We start from the raw sequence: 18,131 nt of genomic DNA, 5'->3' as shown, positions 1-18,131 counted from the left end.
CTCGCCTCCTCCGAGCCCTGAAGCTCCTCTCCACTGGAGGTGTGGTTACTCTCCTCCGCTGAGGAGGTGCTGCTTCCCACAATCTTTGGGGGCTCTCTATAATCCATCCAGCTTTTCCCCTCTGACCCCTGAGCCGATCGCAGTTCCCTGACAGGATCCTTACCTCTGCTCTTTTTTTAAAAAAAAAAATCCATAATATATAAAGGTGAGAAATGGCTTTTGCAAAAAGTTGTTTTTATCTTAATTTTCCCCCTTCCCGGCTTTATGATCTATTGTAAAGTCAACCTCAATAAAAATACATTTTTTAAAAAAAGGAAACAGTCTGGCTAGAAACTCTCTCTAAAAATCTAATGGCCTTTAAAAAAACCACATTCCTGTGGGGAACAGAAGAGGAGGAAGGATTCGGGGGGTGGGGGGAGCTGAAATACCTTCAATGCCTTGTGAATCAGTTCCCCCTGGGTCATTTGGATTCGGAGGTCCAGCTGGTGGCTCGTACCCCACCACCAAATCAATTGTTGCCTAAATTAAAAGAAAAGAAAAATCACAAACATTATATAGGATTGAAAGAGCTACTTAGTTTCATGCAGAGGGATCGGCAAAAGCCTATGAGGCCGCCAGCCACTGATTTCATGTCACAATAACACTTTTCAGATTTTATTCTGCTTCAAAAGAAACATAACCTAAACTCTTGTTTGATTGCAGAAACCAATGTGCATAATGGATAGGAAATAAAATTGCACCTGATGCCCAAAAAACTGTGCAAAATGGCACCCTCCTTACCCACCTTAACACCTACCTCCACACACACTTTCCCTCTCTATAGCAATTTTTAAATTGATCAATGCAGCTTCCATGAAATATATGTTGCCAAAATGTTTCCTGTGCTGTTGAAATAGATTATACTGCAAAACATGCAACTATGAAAAGTAAGGAGGTCACTCACGCCGGTTTCCAGTCCCTTTTCATTCAGCAGTGGAACGAGCTTGAATGGAAGCGATCTGCTTTGTGTGCCTACTAGTTCTTTGAGGGATACAGTTGCTGTGCCAATTAACCTGGAAGACAAGAGGGAAGGACGTTGCCCAGGGATACGCTTAGAGTCTTATATAAAGGACAGAAAACCTTTCTTTGATCAGTTGCCATTTCTTAACTGGCATTTTTGGCAGGAGGGATCAAGTCAGTTCTAAAAGTTTAGGTGTTGTAAATGAATATGGTACAATTTATTGCATTAACAAATAATGACAATTTAAGATTGACATAATATATCACAAGGACAGGAAGAAACATGATGGACAGAATAATTGCCACATACAGGAAGAACAAGGAGAGAGTTTGAATGTTTCACCTGTAGGTGTATAAATCATTTAATGTGTTAATACAAATGGAAGTCATTAAAACTGCAGTTGCGATATAAGGGATCGTTATTTTGACAGGAGCGTAATTGGAATTTATAAGATTTATAAATTTATAAGATTGCAGAAATAAAGTAAATAATAAAACCATCAATTTTAGCACGCAGGGGGTCACTTAAATTGTATAATTTGGCATCTCAATGATTGGTATTATTAATTGTATGATGATTTGGCATTATTTTAATGAGGCTTTTATTTGGTTGTTTTAATTGAAAACTAATAAAAATATTATTTTTAAAAAATAATAATCAAAATTTGTTCAGTTTCTGATTTCTGCATTCAAATGCATATGAGATATTAACAAGGTGCTGGGAGATACTGGGCCGAGTTTAGCAGCTTTTATCTGTACAAAAGAATTATTATTTTGCTTCCAAGGTCATCAGCACTGATCACCTTTAAACAACACCTATCCAGGTGTTGGAAAGGGAGGGGAATGGCCTTCCTATCTTGGTCTGGGTCCCCAACCTCCACAACAGTTATCAGCTCTGTCAAAGCTGACATAATATATTTTCTGTTTGATGGTATTTTCACTATGCAAGAGTAAGTCCCCACATGAAAATCCTACATGCCCCATGTGCAAATACTACATTCTTTTAGCTGGGGGGGCGGATACAGCAGATGAGACCTAGTTCCTCTCTCCTCCTCATCCTTCTCATCCTCCACCTCTTGTAGCCCCTGTACCATCCTAATCTATTCTAAAGGGTCCCCCAATGCCCCAGATTTTGGAGCAGCACAGGGGGTTTCATGGAAGAGGGGAGGAAGGCTAAGTCTCATTTGCACAACTGGACTGTCACAGCTGGATGTTGCCCAACAATTTCCACTTAATGTTTGTTACAGCAAGCGTGACCTATGTACATGCAATTGAAGTACTGTATTTACTCAAATTTAATGCTCACTTTTTTGGCCGAATTATGTTGTGAAAATTAAGGTGTGCATTAGATTTGAGTAAATCTGGCAATACCTATTCTTTCCTAGTCTTCTCCTCCCCTTACCCTCTTTTCTCCCTGTGGTGAATTATAATATTGTAAGCTCCTTGGAGACAGGGACCTGTCCTCTTGTACAGTGGTACCTCGGGTTAAGTACTTAATTCGTTCCAGAGGTCCGCTCTTAACCTGAAACTGTTCTTAACCTGAAGCACCACTTTAGCTAATGGGGCCTCCTGCTGCTGCCGCGCTGCCGCTGCGCCACCGCTGCATGATTTCTGTTCTCATCCTGAAGCACAGTTCTTAACCTGAGGTAATATTTCTGGGTTAGCGGAGTCTGTAACCTGAAGTGTATGTAACCTGAAGTGTACGTAACCCGAGGTACCACTGTACTGTGCAAAGCTCCACACCCAATGATGGTGCTATAGCAATAAACAAATAAATAATAAACCAGGATTCATGTGGAGATGTAACCCTAATGCATGAACAGTTGCAAATTAAGGTAGCACTTCATATATTGCTGAAACTGTTGTCCCCATAATGTTAAGCGTCACTGAAAATGGAGGCGGCATTCAATTCATTTCATAAGTGTAATTTGGTTAGACAGTCCCTCACGCTATGAGGAAATGGTATCGAAAGTTGGAAAATTTCAAAACCATCCTGACTGTAAATCTGTTCTTGCACGGCTGTCATAAGGTACAAGGGTGTGGCTGCTCACACTGTCAACAAGATGAGACAGCTTCATTTCCATTATCTTTGTTTAAAGACATTTCCTTACAGAAGCCTGCTTGTATTCTCAGACATAGAAGTGACATAAATGCTTTTAATTTGGGCGGGGGGGGGGGGGAGAGGGGGGATCACTTCCAGCTGCATTTGTACCACTTCTACAAGAAGAATTAAAGGCCCTCAGCTCTTGATCTCCACATCATCCTCTTGTTGAGGCACATGAAGGAAGAAGTGACGAGGCAGAGATTTCAGACTGGCCAATTTCTCCAACAATGCAAGCACAAGGACCATCAGAGAGGCGTGTGTGGAAAAGGCAGGTTCCAGGTTGCATGGCAACCAGTTTTACCCTTCCAGCTTCTCCTCCTTTGTGTAGTCAAGTGGGCATCTCGCTGGTCCTGAGTGGGGGTGAGGGGGTGAGGATGGTTGCCTTGAGGAAAGAAATTCTGTTCTGGGTTTCCATCTATTTTTGTATGCTTCATAAGCCTGTTGTGCATCTCACTTCCTCTTTTTCAGGGTAGGAGCCACAGTTTCCATTTTTGGACAAGTCTGTCTGAAGCTCCTTGAACATGCACATTCCTGCCAGCTCTTATCACACTATTGTACACAAGGCTGTGAAAAAAGTTTGCAAGAGTTTTGGGTTCTCCCTGGATTCAGCTGACTCATTTTGCATTATACATTTGTGTGGGCTTATCTGTAAATTGCCTCTAATTGCAGAACAGAAGCTCACTTGCGCATTCTATTTTATAGTGTTAATTTAGAGCTAAGGACATTGTGTTTCTTAAAGGCTGTATTTTAAAAGAAAGAAAGAAAGAAAGAAAGAAAGAAAGAAAGAAAGAAAGAAAGAAAGAAAGAAAGCTTATACAAAGGAGCCTTCCTAGATAACTATAGCCATCCCCATTTTTCCACCACATACTTTAGGGCTCCAAGAGCAGCTGTGTTTAGAATATTCATTTCAACAACATTTTCCATTCCAAAGTTGCATCTTTGTCCATTAGACTGTATGCACACCACACATTTAAAGCATGTGATTCTCCCCGCCTCCCAGAATTTCTGAAACTGTAGTTCACCCCTCTAAGAGCTATAATTTCCAGTGCCCTTAACAAACTGGACTTCCCAGCATTCTTTTGGCAAGTCATGTGCTTTAAATGTATGGTATGTACACAGCCCAAGTCTCAACAGCTGTCTTTAGGGAAATTGCTTTCATGACTGAAGGATTGATTACTTTAATGCTCTTATCTAACATGCATAATCCTTCTCTCTAGGCATCACAGATAATAACAAACTCTTCCCTTATTGAGTACTATGGTCCCTACAGATCATATTCTGAATTTTACATTACATGCATTGCAATCTGTCCCTTTGCTGCCACTTATTTTGTTGGACACTAAAGGGACTTAAGCAACCTTCGTGCCAAGTAACTTCTAACCAATTTTCCTTCCTGCCAATCAGTTTGTTTTCCTTTTGCCCTGTGACTTCATTCACTAGGCGAGGTTATGTGGATGATCCCACAAGATGCATGGCCAGGACTGATTTATCTCCAGACTGGGTTATTGTTTAGTTTGTTTGTTTGTTAGTCGGTTGGTTGGTCTACCAAAATAGTTGCATTATTGAACAATTGTGAGGGATAACAATAGAACAATTACCTATGTCAAAGCAAATTGAAGAAGTGGGGGTGAACCTCAGCACAAAGTGCTGCCTGTAAGTGGCATTTGCAGTGTTCGTTTTATGAGACCCCCCTCCCCCATTCACACAGGATTTCCTTCATTTAAAGCAGATAAAATCTAAACTGGGGGCATCCCTATACCAAGATCCTATTGCCTAATGTTGATGAGTGGCAACTTTTTCCTCTACCTCCTGCAACATTAAATGGGTCAGGATATATCCTAACAAAATTTCTCATAGGATTGCAGACAGCACCGAATCTCTACTACTTTCAACACAGGTGAAAATTCAAGTGGTGTTTCACACACCATTTCTCAGGCTAGTGAAAAGTTATGTGCTTACCCAGGTTTGGTTTTCTTTAGGTGTTGCTCTCTGGAGGCTTGTTGGTGTATTGTATTTATTTAGAAATATAAAGGCTGAGTACATCTTTAGCACTCTTACCAAGCAGCTACTCATATTTCTAGAGAGACAGACATCACCTGACATAGCTTCTTGGGGGAAGCAATGTGCTTTAAAAGTATGGTATGTAGTAAGGGATGGGATGAGGAACTGAAAATTATTTGAATAGTTTCATTTACAAATCTAAGACTACAAGCTTATGGGCAGTTTCCTGGGAATCAAGCCCACTAAATGTTGGACTTACTTTGGACTAAACATGCAGAGGACCAGAGCTGGAGAAGTTATTTGTAAATTTACATTCCTCACTGTGAAGAAATGACTGTTTTCTTGAGTAAAAGTCTGACCTACCACTTTTCTCTTCTGTTGTGTAATGGTTCTAGGGGTTGCTTGTGCATAAATCGGTGCCACGCTTGGCTGTGTTACCTGGGTGAACCCTTTCTGTCCGGACAGCCACTCACCCGTGGCTGTCTCAATCGCTGGCAGAATCCATCAGTGGGCGTTTCTTGAACTTCTTCCAGCAAAGAAGCTCTTTGACGCCTAGTCTCCGCCTACTCTCCCTGCGCAGAAGCCTTCTGCGCAGGGAGGGTGTGGGCAGCGGAGGACCCATGCTCTCCCCGCTGGTCTCCGGCGAGGAGTCATGGAGCCCCCTCGCCGATTCCCCCATTTGCCCCCCTTCTCCACTGGTGCTACACTGATTTCCTTCCCCAGAAGATGGGCTGTCTCTCTCCCTCCTGGGACGCTCTCCGGAATCCCTCTGGAGCCCTCCCTCCTCCTCTGGCTCCGATGGCAGTTCCCTGACATGTTGCTAGGCTACCAACCATTCAGTGTCTGGAAAAATATGTACAACTGTTCATTTCTCCTCCCACATATGGAATAAAACCACGTGACACAAATTTTTGGTGCAACTTGCTTTCTGTAGCATGAACTTCTATTCTATACTATGCAGTAGCAGAAAAGATTCCCCCTGTGTTACACTTCTTTTGTATTTCTTTTTTTACATGTAAAATAAAAGAATAAGAAGCTGCTTTAGCTAAATGACGGACTTCAAAGTGGAAGCTAACATAACAGAAAGCAGATGTGTGTGTCCCCTCCATCCTCTCTCCCATCTTCCTTAAAAGGGAAAACTTAGCTGTGCAAATCGTCACGTGAGCTGGACCTTCAGCAACTTTCATATCATGCATGTTAACATTTTTCAGTCAGGGCTTTTAAAATTACTTTTCCAGTGAGGTAAAGCTTCTATTATAGCACCTGCACATTAAGCCTGCTCTGATCTGAAGGTACGATAAAAGTTTCTGCAAGTCAAAGCATGTTTCAGCTTCCAGGAAAAGGGGGTGGGGGGCGGGAATATGAAGTGGCTGTGTTGGCTTTAAATACTGGGACAAACATGCCACAGCGATGAGTAGTTTGCTGGCAGTACACAACTGCAAGGAAACATTTACCAGGCTTATTCTCCAAAGAGCAAACTCAGTAAAGACTTCAAAAAAAAAAAACAAAAAAAAACAGCCCACGAATACTCCCTCCACCCTTGGTTTCTCTGCAAGGAATTTCCTCGACTTGTGTTGCTTTGGCACAAATGCAGTTTGAACTTCACCAGGACGTTTTTCTGCACCAGCCCCACCTGAATGAGAACATCTTGGTAGATTTTGCTCAGAGAGAGCAAGTAAAATAAGAACTATGACAGACCACGAGGAAAAGATATTCCCCCAATCTCAACATTCATGTAGCACAGACGTGGGGAATTTTTTCAGAGCCCGAGGGCCACATTCCCTTCTGTATGGCCTATAAAGGGCCAAACGCTAGTGGTATGCAGGGCCCTGAGGCAAAAGCAGGTGAGGTGAAAAAATTCAGGGCACGAAGCAGGGCTAGTGAGAGGAGGTGCCTGAGGAGATTTATGAGGGCCAGGTAGAGAAGTCTGGACCTGAAGTTCTCCACCTCAGTGTAGCACTTCTAGCAAATCAATTTAATGCAGGGCACAACACATTCTTCTTTTTTAAAAGAGGTTTACTGCTGCAAGAAGAGAGAGAGAAAAGTGTTGTGTGAGAGGCCTAAGTGGGCAGGGAGAAGCTACTTATTCCCAAGAAGTTTTCTTTGTTTGCTCATTATTTTTACTTAGCATGACAAGCTGGAAGCCAACTCCCTACTCATAAATAAGAGAACCAATATTTGTAATGATCAGCACTGGATCATCATGTGAAACACAAACAGAACAAGTGGGTAGCTGCAAACATGCCTAGAAATGGATATATCTGGTCTAGAGGGGCGGAAGAATCACCTGGAATCCGAGCACGGATGCTTGACTGAACCTGTTCGAGAGTACAGATAAGGATCTATCCTATTTTTGTGATCTCATGAGCATTCTATTATAGTCAGGAGACCTGTGCCTGAGTTTCTCTCACCAGAAAACATACCCCAAGAATTCCATGAGGTTTGAAGTACAGTGTACTTTCTTAGTACACATAATTGCGATTGGCCCTATCATTAGGCAAACTGAGGCAGCTATCCTGTGAATAGTGGAGGCAAGCCCGGTTGAAGTAAGATTCGACTGAATGGTGTTGGGGATATCACCATGTCCTTCACCGCAGACAGCAGAATGTCTTGGACTGGCCCGAGTTATCCAGGTACATGAGAAGCTCTAGAGTTTTATTGCCCTGCTGGTTTTTCAGTGTCCCATGAATTTTGTATATTCAGAATATTCAGAACTGAATGCAGGATTAATTTTACCTCATTCTTCCTATCAGGTTAACAGCACAATTCTATGCACATGTACTCAGTAGTACAGTGGTGCCCCGCAAGACGAACGCCTCGCAAGACGGAAAACCCGCTAGACGAAAGGGTTTTCCGTTTTGGAGGCGCTTCGCAAAACGAATTTCCCTATGGGCTTGCTTCGCAAGACGAAAATGTCTTGCGAGTTCCTGCGGGTTCCCCCCCTTTCCCCCCCTTTTCCTAAGCCGCTAAGCCGCTTATCAGCTGATCCGCTGATAAGCCGCTTAAAAGCTGATCGCTAAAAGCCGCTAAACCGCTAATAGCGCTAATCCGCTAAGCTGTCAATGGGCTTGCTTCGCAAGACGAAAAAACCGCTATACGAAGAGCCTCACGGAACGGATTAATTTCGTCTTGCGAGGCACCACCGTAAATCCTTCTGTGGTCCATGAGGCCTACTCCCTAATAAGTGTGTTTACGACTGGAGCCTAAGGTTAAAATATCATACAGATTTACCTCTCATACAGGCTCTTACTTCTAAATAGACATGTAAGGAATTATACTGTAAACGTATCATTATTATCTCAATCTGTTACCAGATAGTAAAAGCTCTAAGTAATTGGGAATTGCCTTTTTCTTTCAGAAAGTAGAAATTTTGTGATTTGATTCCCTAGCAGCAAAAGCATATGCAATTTGCTTAAAATGTGTTGCAAAGTGAGTGAAAGAAAGAATTGTTTGCAGGAAGTGCTTTTTTAAAATAAACATTGCTTGGTGAACTTTTAATCATTTCCTAGGAACAATATTTTTACCCATGAATCAGAAAGAAAACTGTACAATATGTAAAAGTTCTAAAAGAACTTTGCTTTCCCTTTCTGACATCCTGAAATGAAAGGGTGTGTCCATAAGAACTAGATCCAACTGTCTCACACACCTACGCTGGCATTCAGAGATAAAAATCACAAGCATAAACACATCTGTGACGCCTCCAGCATCATCTCCATGCATATCTCCACAACAATGGGAAAATATAGGGAAACACACTTTGCAAAGGTAGCTGTCTGTGGCTGTAGTCCTCCACACAATTTGGCTGTTTAACATCCCACTGAAGTATATTCATAAAATGTATGCCCTGGGCTACTCTGATTGGATACCTTAGACACAGCTGCAGTCCTGACCCAAAACGTACGGAAGAAAGCTACTCATTGCAGTTTCTCATCCCTCTTCCAGATCTTTTCAATGGGCATTATACAGGCTAACCAACCCCTCTTGCCACACATTGACAAGCTTCATGCCTTTTGCAAAGCATTATAATTAGAACAGCTACTCCACCCACAACTTCAAAACTCACTTCTTCAAAATCTTTCCTGAACAAGCCTCATTTCCTGGGCACTTCTCAGTTACAGATTAACTCTCTCCTGAACGCACCCATCCTTCCTATACTTTCTTGAGGCCACCTTTCAGCATCACTGTTGCCTTGCGACATTATATTGTAGGCCCTCTAGTATGGGCTCCATCACTGTTACATTGGGTGTAACACCCAATGTATTGTCGGGATGCTGAATAAGAAAACGTTATGTTTACAGAGATCTTGTCTTCCCATAGTTCAGAAATACGGCTGAAAGGTTAGCTGAAGTACAAGGCAGAAGAGCCAACAGTAAATGACCCAGTAAGATGTCTGAAGCCCTTTAAATTTAGCAAATCCAACCATACACATGTGCTGCAAAATTAGAGCAATTAGTTTTTTTAAGACACCTTTTGCACGAAGCAAATTGCACTGAAAAAGAAATATACCCCTCCCCTTCAAAATTTCAAAAAGTCAACATACTTGTTTTGCCCTATAGTTTCGAAATCTTTCACAATAATCTGCAGGACTGATGAAATATCCAGAGCGATGCCTTTCAAATCAAACTCAAGAATCTGCGCAAAAAAAATTAGAATAACCCTTAGAAGTTGAAACAACAACACAACCATGCAATGAACAGGCAATAAAAAAAGATTTAAGGAATCAACATTTTTCATCAGTAACACAATTAAATAGATAAGTGCAGACTATATTTGCATGTAGTTATCTAGGTTGAAAATGCCTGTAGAACTCCAGGCCAGTTCAGACAATATCAAATGTGTAACTGCTATATGTTCAGGGGGGTGTACAAATGTACATCCATGTGCGCAATGGGATAATCTACCAAAGGTTAGCCATGACTATGTCCCATTGAAAGGGATGCATAGTGAATGAAATGGAACCAGCTTCCAAGTAGATGTGCACAAGATTGGGCTACACTACGGCATGACTAAGAAAGCCCCACTGATTTATCTATTATTAGCTCTGAGTCTAACTGACCTTTGCTAAACTGTCTCAGTATGCTGGAGTTTTGCAATCTATCTAATATTTATAAAGTGGAAGGTGACAGGAAGGTGACAAGAACCAGCTGCAGAGGAATACACACAAGCTTGTGTTGCCCTGCCCTACCATGCATCCAAAGTATGTTGTTACTACTTTTTTTTTTTTTTTTTTTTAAAGCAACCAAAAAGACTGGAAAAGACTTAAAATAATCCTCTGCTGGCACCTTGACATCTAATGTTGAGCAAGGTCTTAAGGTTAATATATGGCATTACAATATGTGTAGTTTGGGGTTCAGCAAGCAGAAATCAAGATATTAGACTAGGTTTTAAATAATAATAATAATAATAATAATAATAATAATAATAATAATAATAATTTATTTATACCCCACCCATCTGGCTGGGTTTCCCCAGCCACTCTGGCTGGCTCCGAACAGAAAATTTACAGCACAATAAACCGTCAAACATTACAATCTTCCCTAAACAGGGCTGCCTTCAGATGTCTTCTAAAAGTCAGATAGTTGTTTATTTCCTTGACATCTGATGGGAGGGCGTTCCACAGGGCGGGCGCCACTACTGAGAAGACCCTCTGCCTGGTTCCCTGTAACCTCACTTCTTGCAGGGAGGGAACCACCAGAAGGCCTCGGAGCTGGACCTCAGTGTCTTGGCTGAACGATGGGGGTAGAGACACTCCTTCAGGTATACTGGGCTGAGGCCATTTAGGGCTTTAAAGGTCAGCACCAACACTTTGAATTGTGCTCAGAAACATACTGGGAGGTCTTTGTGTAGGTCTTTAGAGATGCAGACAATGCAGTGGATGATCTGGGAACACCAAATGCTCCAACATTAATGAAGCTAAGCAGTTGCGATCTTGATCCATGATGGAAGCTCACTTGGAATCCCATGAAACAAGACATAGATAGAATGCACAAGGACTTCTCCCACTAAAGTGAAATATGGAAACTGTGTACCAGATATTGGACATCTCCCCTTAGCAGGAACTGTGGAAGTTTTGTTTCTGGATACAGAGAATCACAGGACCAGTCGGTTGTGACATGTGTATTTCTTGTTCCATAAAGTCATGCAACAGAGAATAGTGCTGAACTTTGTCACACATGCTCTGCCTTATCACATACAACAGAACCAATAAAAAAAAGTCACCTCATTCCAAACAGGGTTGAGTTCACTATCAATTTTCTTTGTTTTCTTTTTTTCATCTGGAAATAAACAAAAGCGTACTTACTGATTGGAAGATATATAAAACAGCAATCACAATATATTAAAATAATATATATATTTTAATGCAAGAGGGCTGACTTGATTTATTTGGTTGCTGGCCATGGTATCTAACCTATACAGAATGTTTTGTGCTTGTGTACATAATAAACCTGCCTCCCAATAAAGTTGTTTTGGCCTAACTATATTGCCAGCTCCCCCCCCCCCACCTTTCAAAACAGATATTTTCTGTTAGTGTAGATTCTGTTGTGTCTGTGGTGAAGCCGCTGTTTAAGACACACCTTGATTTAACCTCATTCACCACAAACAATGGTGCAGCAGGGTGTTGTAGGAGGACAATAGCTCAGCAACAGAGGATCTGCCTTGCAGGCAAAAGGCCTTGGGTTCAGCCTCTGACATCTCAGATAGGCTGGGAGAGACTCCTGCCCCAAACCCTGGAGAGCTGCTGTCAATCAGCGTAGAGACAACACTGAGATAGATTGACCAATGGTCTGAGTTGATATAAGGCTGTTTTTTAATGACTGCGACCGAGTGATCCAGTAACTGCTTTACTTTCAGGAATTGTTGAACTATAACTCCCACCTTCCTGAGCACCAGCCACACTGGCTGAGGCAGCTGGGAATCTGAGTCCAGCAACAACTGGAGGGGTACAGGTTCCCCATCCCTTCATTACAGTGTTCATAATCTCTGAACCTTTAATGGATCATGTTGAATTAAGGCTAACACGGGTCTCAGAGAGTAAGACCCATTGAACATAGTGGGGCTGACTTCCAAGTCAGCATGAACAAGATTGCACTGTGTGTTGAGGAGGAACACAAATCAACAAGTTCCCCCTTCCCTTCTCTGTCTAACACTGAGTCAGTCAGCTCTAATGTACTCCTGATAGTTCTCTGCTGGATATATGGGGGAAGTGATGACAATTAGCCCTTGTGCAGGGAGTGGGGAACTGACTCAGATTCCTGTAACAGGAATCATTTTAGAAAGGCTATGCAGGACAATGACTCAGACCAGACCACAAAAACTGTAAATTTGCAACTCGTACAGGAAAATATCTACCACAATGCTATAAGTCTAAACTGAATTATATTGTAGCTCATTGTGCTTTAACATATATTTAGTAATATCAGGCATTGGTCCAAACTAATTGTTTCATGTAGAAGAAATGAATGGAAAAAGCAGCAGTAGCCAAGGATGCAATTTTCCTTTGGCAAGGACAGGGGCTTATTATGTAGGGCAGCTAAGGGACATGGCGATACAGAATTATTTGTTATCGTCTTTCTAATTCAGGGTTGGGGGTGCTGTGGCCCTCCATATATTGGTAGATTCCAGCTCTGGTCAGCCTCAGCTAGCATGATAAATGGCCATTGCTTTAAAAACACTTGTGGGGCGGGGGGGGGGGGGGAGCTACAACACTTTGCTGGCAGAAGAAAAATGGGGCATGTGGCTTTGAATAGGGATTATTATTATTATTATTTATACCCCGCACATCCGTCTGGGTTTCCCCAGACACTCTGGGTGACTTACAGCATATCTAAAAACATAATAAAAGCATCAAACATTAAAAAACCTCCCAATTCAAGGCTGCCTTTAGATGTCTTCTAAAAGTTGTATAATTCTTTATTTCCTTGATATCTGAGGGGAGGGTGTTCCACAGGGAAGGTGCCACTACCAAGAAGGCCCTCTGCCTGGTTTCCTGTAACTTCACTTCTCGCAGTGAGGGAACCAGCAGAAGACCCTCAGAGGAAGACCTCAATGTCCAGGCTGAACAATAGGGGTGGAGACACTCCTTCAGGTATACTGGGCCGAGGCCGTTTAGGGCTTTAAAGGTCAGCACCAACACTTTGAATTGTACTCAGAAACATACTGGAAGCCAGTGAAGATCCATTAGGTCTTGGTGGCCACTCCCAGTTAACAGTCTAGCTGCCACATTCTGAATTAGTTGTAGTTTCCGAGTCACCTTCAAAGGTAGCCCCACGTAGAGTGCATTGCAGTAGTCCAAGCGGGAGATAACCACTATGGTAAGACAGTCTGCAGGCAGGTAAGGTCTCAGCCTGCGTACCAGATGGAGCTGGTAGACAGCTGCCCTGGACACAGAATTGACCTGCACCTGCATAAACATATTTGGTCTAACTCAGTATATGTTCCTATATGCTTCCTATATTCCTTTTTGCCATTATCAACTGGCAGTCAGAAGGGCAAGCAGGACCTTCAACAGAACCTTAACCAATGTGAAGTGTGTCTTTTCAGTATTGCACTCAGTCCATCATGACCCCCTGCAGGATTCTCTAGTCCATTCCCCCTACCAGTTTTTCTGGTTTTGCCCCTGTCAGTCAGTCAGCATTCCAAGGCTATTGCTCAGTGGTTATTGGGCAGTTTTGGAGATTCAACCTTCCCCTACCCAGATGAAATGCCCGTCTTGTGCTGCACCAACACTCATGTCTTAATATCAGAATTATTATTACATATTTATTTATACCCCACCTTCTTCCCTGATGGGATTCAAGGCAGCTTACAGATAAAAACAAGAATTTCTAAAGACATAGAAAAAACAGAAATAGATGGAATTGTGATGATACTGTTTCTAAATATTCTGCTGATCAACCTATCCCCCTGCTTGCTGCTGGTGGGATATTCTCCTGGTTCCCAAATATCTCTCCTTTGCTTGTTCTTGACTTGCTTCTACTCACACTTACGTTTGGCTCTGATCCTGTAAATACCACCCACATCCCAGGCCCTTAGAGGCTCTAGAATTACTGCATCTTTGGACTACTTTGCTGCTTTCCCTCTCTATTGAAGCTATTCACTTAACATTTTCAAGAAGAAAACAACATTTTGTTAAGCTATTCACTTAACATTTTCAAGAAGAAAACAACATTTGGTGAAGAAACATAAGGATATACCTTTGCCCTTTTATCTAAACTTCTTCTCCAACAATCTGATTCAAATTTCCATGTGGAAAGTCAGTAATCTGCCTGGTCCACCATGAGCCCAGAAGGCCTTAAAGTCTCTCATTCTGTGACTTTATGCATATGGTTCAACTTCATTAAGGCTGTGGGCTTGAAGAACGTTGAAAAGCCCATAAAACATGCCAACACATTTTTGGTGACTGTATTTTAAGTATCCTAACTTCAGCTACAGAATTGTAGAGGAAGACAAATAATATAAAACCTGCATATCTATCTTTCTTTGCATTCAACCAGGGTGAAAAAGACACAATTAAATATAACAACCAAATTACTGCCTCAAAATGTTTTTTATATAAACTATATTAGAGCATGCAAGGGAAAGTTCAAGTAGAAGAGAGGAAGACATGATTCAAAGGCTTTAAAATGAACTTTTTTAAAAAAGTAAAATCCTGCCCTCAGGAAATCAGGCCTTCCTACATATATTTATCTACTGAAGAAATCGGGGCATTGCGTGGCATGTTCATTTGACACAGGAAGTTGGCTGGGCTGTGGTCCTACCATCATTCCCCACAGACCATTCCCCGGGGCTACGCATTGGTAAAACTAAGGAGCAAGTGGTCTCTCAAAGAAAGATGTCAGCAATTACGGTATTTTTTGCACCATAACACTCACTTTTTTCCTCCTAGAAAGTAAGGGGAAATGTCTGTGCATGTTATGGAGCGAATGCCAATGGGTGGCGGGGGGGATCTGCTGCAGTTATGAGCAGAGGTTCCATGGTTCCCCTTCCTTCCCTCCTCCGTGGCTTGCTTTGAAACAGCAAAGCGGGAGAAGAGCCGCTGAGTGGGGAGGAGAGAGGGACAGAGAGCCTGTTTGCTTTAAAGGAGCAAAGCTGGAGAGGAGAGGAGCCGCTTACACGAGTGTAAGCGGCTCCTGTCCGGTTGGCTCCTTTAAAGCAAGCAGGCTCTCTGTCCCTCTCTCCTCCCCACTCAGCTCACTACATAGCATTATTAGCAGCATCCTTCTCCACACACCCCATGCGTGCTCCTTGTCCCTTGAGTGCTTTTCCTTCCCTCCCCACTTAAAACGTGGTTACAAAGCACGGATCCACATGGATCCTCAGGATTTCTGCACTGGGTCACCCCAAATTCACCATCAGATCACATAGCATGTCCATGGCTACATCTTGCACCAAAAAAATCACGCACCCACTGTTGCCTGGGGTCGCAGTGGTGCAAAAATGTGGTTACAAAGCATGGATCCACATGGATCCTCAGGATTTTTGCATTGGGCTACTACAAACTCACTGTCAGATCACATGTCTGTGGCCACAGCATGAACCACAAAAATCATATATCCACTGTTTCGTTTAGAATATTTTTTTCTTGTTTTCCTCCTCTAAAAATTACGTGCGTGTTATGGTCTGGAGCGTGTTATAGAGCGAAAAATACGGTATTTAGTTTTGCATTGTGGAACTTCTGTGAATCTTAAAAACAACAACCAGGGGTCGTAGGAACCAGTCCTCATAGCCGTGCCCCCAACAACTACATTCTTTCTAAGTTTAAAGAGTAAAAATGAAGTTGTGACTAATACAGACAATCACTAATCAATATCAAGCTGCTTTGTCTCTCTTACTCGCTCACACACCAACTTCAACATTCAGCCTTATGAGTTCTGGTGGGCTCCAATGCTTGCTCGCTATTTTGTGACCTTTTGACTGTCCGTAATGAAGGGATTTTGGATTTTAAAATAAACCAAAAGGTGGCGGCTTAACGCTTAGCCATGCACGATAATATAACATACGTCTTTCCCTGCTTAGTTTGTTTGGTAGATTTGTATGTGAGAGGAAAAACTTATTTGGCATGGAGAGGATTTGCACATGGTGCCTCAAGAGATGACCTTGATGGAAGTGGAGGCTCTGCTACACTACTGCTAGGAAGGTAATTTAAAAATGAAATATTATGTACTGGACAGGGGCCCTTTTAAAGGTCAAATTCTATCTTTTGCTGCAGATTCAGCTATAGGACATTTGCATTGTATTGTGGCATCTGAATATAGACTGCATTTTTAATCAAGACTTATATTGGCTTATATCTTGATCAGGTTCCTAAATTAAATGGGCTTAGATTTTCAAATGTTTCATGCCAGGCAGAGAAAACCTTGGCCATTCTCCTAAGACAAGGGGGCCCCATTGATTTATAGTAGAAAAACAATTCTCAAAGTCATAAAAAGAGGAAATTAAAGGCTGAGAGCGAGGACACTGATCCTACATGATACAGAAGATAAAAAAGGCTGAGAAAACACTATTAAGAATGGGTAAATAGTAAAATAATACCAATGTGCCTCCCAGTAAAATGAGCCAGATCTTCTTTCTAAGGTTGAAAGGCCAAGAGCAGTGAAAAAGGCAACTGGCTTGGCTAGAAGAAAAGAGAACATTTTTGAAAAGTCTTTTCTAAAGCTGTTTCTTAAACTGAGAGAGTTAAAAAGGCAATAAATGTTGAGAAGAGCTAATGGGAGAAGCATCTAGCTGGCTGGGAAAGGAGGGGGAAAGGGGGAGGTGTACACTGAAGAGGTTTCTTTTTAAAAGCTGTGTTTTACTGAGTTCCTTCCTTTTTACTTTGAAAAGCTTTATTCTTTTAAGAGGCTACCTATGATAAATGTATGAAATATATTAGCTTAAATATATTGGCTTAAATGTAATTATGCAAAGGATTTAAGAAATGCTAGATTCTTATTTCATAGAGTCATATTGCAATAGGAGACCAGAGGGGCAAATGAGCCTAGCCCCCCTGCCAGACAGAAGACGCCATCCAAGCAGTCTTGATATATAGTTGTCAGGCATTTGTTTAGAAACCTTAAATGAAGGAAATCTTTCAATGTTGATGTGAAACTCAAGATCCTTGACATCTGTTGAACATAAAAATGTAAGATTAACCATTTGTTTTAGAAGGCAATAGGGCAAGGAGGGCAAGAGGTGAGCTGGTAATTAAGATTCCATGTAAGATATATTATTACTTATATGTCATATATATAGCTCTTTGTCTCCCTTATAAGGGCAAGGAAGTGGGTGTATCTTTTGTGGGTGTATCTTTTGTGATTGGTTCTAGCAAACAGCCAATAGGAATTTCAACCAGGCTGATTGGACAGAGGCAGCCACAGGAGGAGCAAAGGGGGCTGGATTAAGGGAATATAAGTGCTGGCCAGAATGGCAGGAGGCCAGGCCAGAGCTTGGTAACCATATACCACTGAGCCTCTCATTTATTTGTCTGACAAATAAATTATTATTTTAATTTCTCTATTGCTGCGTTGAATATTTCATTCCAGCTAAGCGTTAACCACAAGCAGGGTGCTACAGTATGTAGAAGGTCTAAGGATCAATCTCAGGCATCTGCAGGTAGGGCTGGGAAGGTCCCCCGCCTGAAACCCTGGAGAGCTGACACCAGTCAGTGTGGTCATTACTAGGTAAAGGTGAAAAAAGGTAAAGGACCCCTGGACAGTTATGCCCAGTCAAAGACGACTATGGGGTTGTGGTGCTCATCTCTGCTTTCAGGCCAAGGGAGGCGGCATTTGTCCACAGACAGCTTTCCAGGTCATGTGGCCAGCATGACTAAACCACTTCTGGTGCAACAGAACACCGTGATGGAAACCAGAGTGCATAGAAACACCGTTTACCTCCCCGCAGCAGCTGTACCTATTTATCTACTTGCACTGGCGTGCTTTCAAACTGCTAGGTTGGCAGGAGCTGAGACAGAGCTATGGGAGCTCACTCCGTCACAGGGATTCGAACCACCAACCTTCTGACTGGCAAGCCCAAGAGGCTCAGTGCTTTA

General features: G+C 42.2%; 1 protein-coding gene across 1 annotated transcript in view; it reads right to left on the bottom strand.

The window, feature by feature from the left end:
* Positions 1-18,131, bottom strand: part of MYOF (myoferlin) — an 85,726-nt gene that overhangs the window by 65,039 nt on the left and 2,556 nt on the right. Inside the window, exons 2-5 of the mRNA XM_081863593.1 lie at positions 11,324-11,379; positions 9,645-9,736; positions 944-1,052; positions 429-519 (exon numbers count right to left, since the gene is read on the bottom strand). Of these exons, the coding sequence (XP_081719719.1) occupies positions 429-519; positions 944-1,052; positions 9,645-9,736; positions 11,324-11,379 (348 nt within the window). The remainder of the gene's footprint in view (positions 1-428; positions 520-943; positions 1,053-9,644; positions 9,737-11,323; positions 11,380-18,131) is intronic.

This window comes from Podarcis erhardii (genome assembly GCF_964252035.2).
Source record: "Podarcis erhardii genome assembly, chromosome: 5".
Taxonomy (NCBI): domain Eukaryota; kingdom Metazoa; phylum Chordata; class Lepidosauria; order Squamata; family Lacertidae; genus Podarcis; species Podarcis erhardii.
This window is presented reverse-complemented; position numbering and strand designations above follow the sequence as displayed.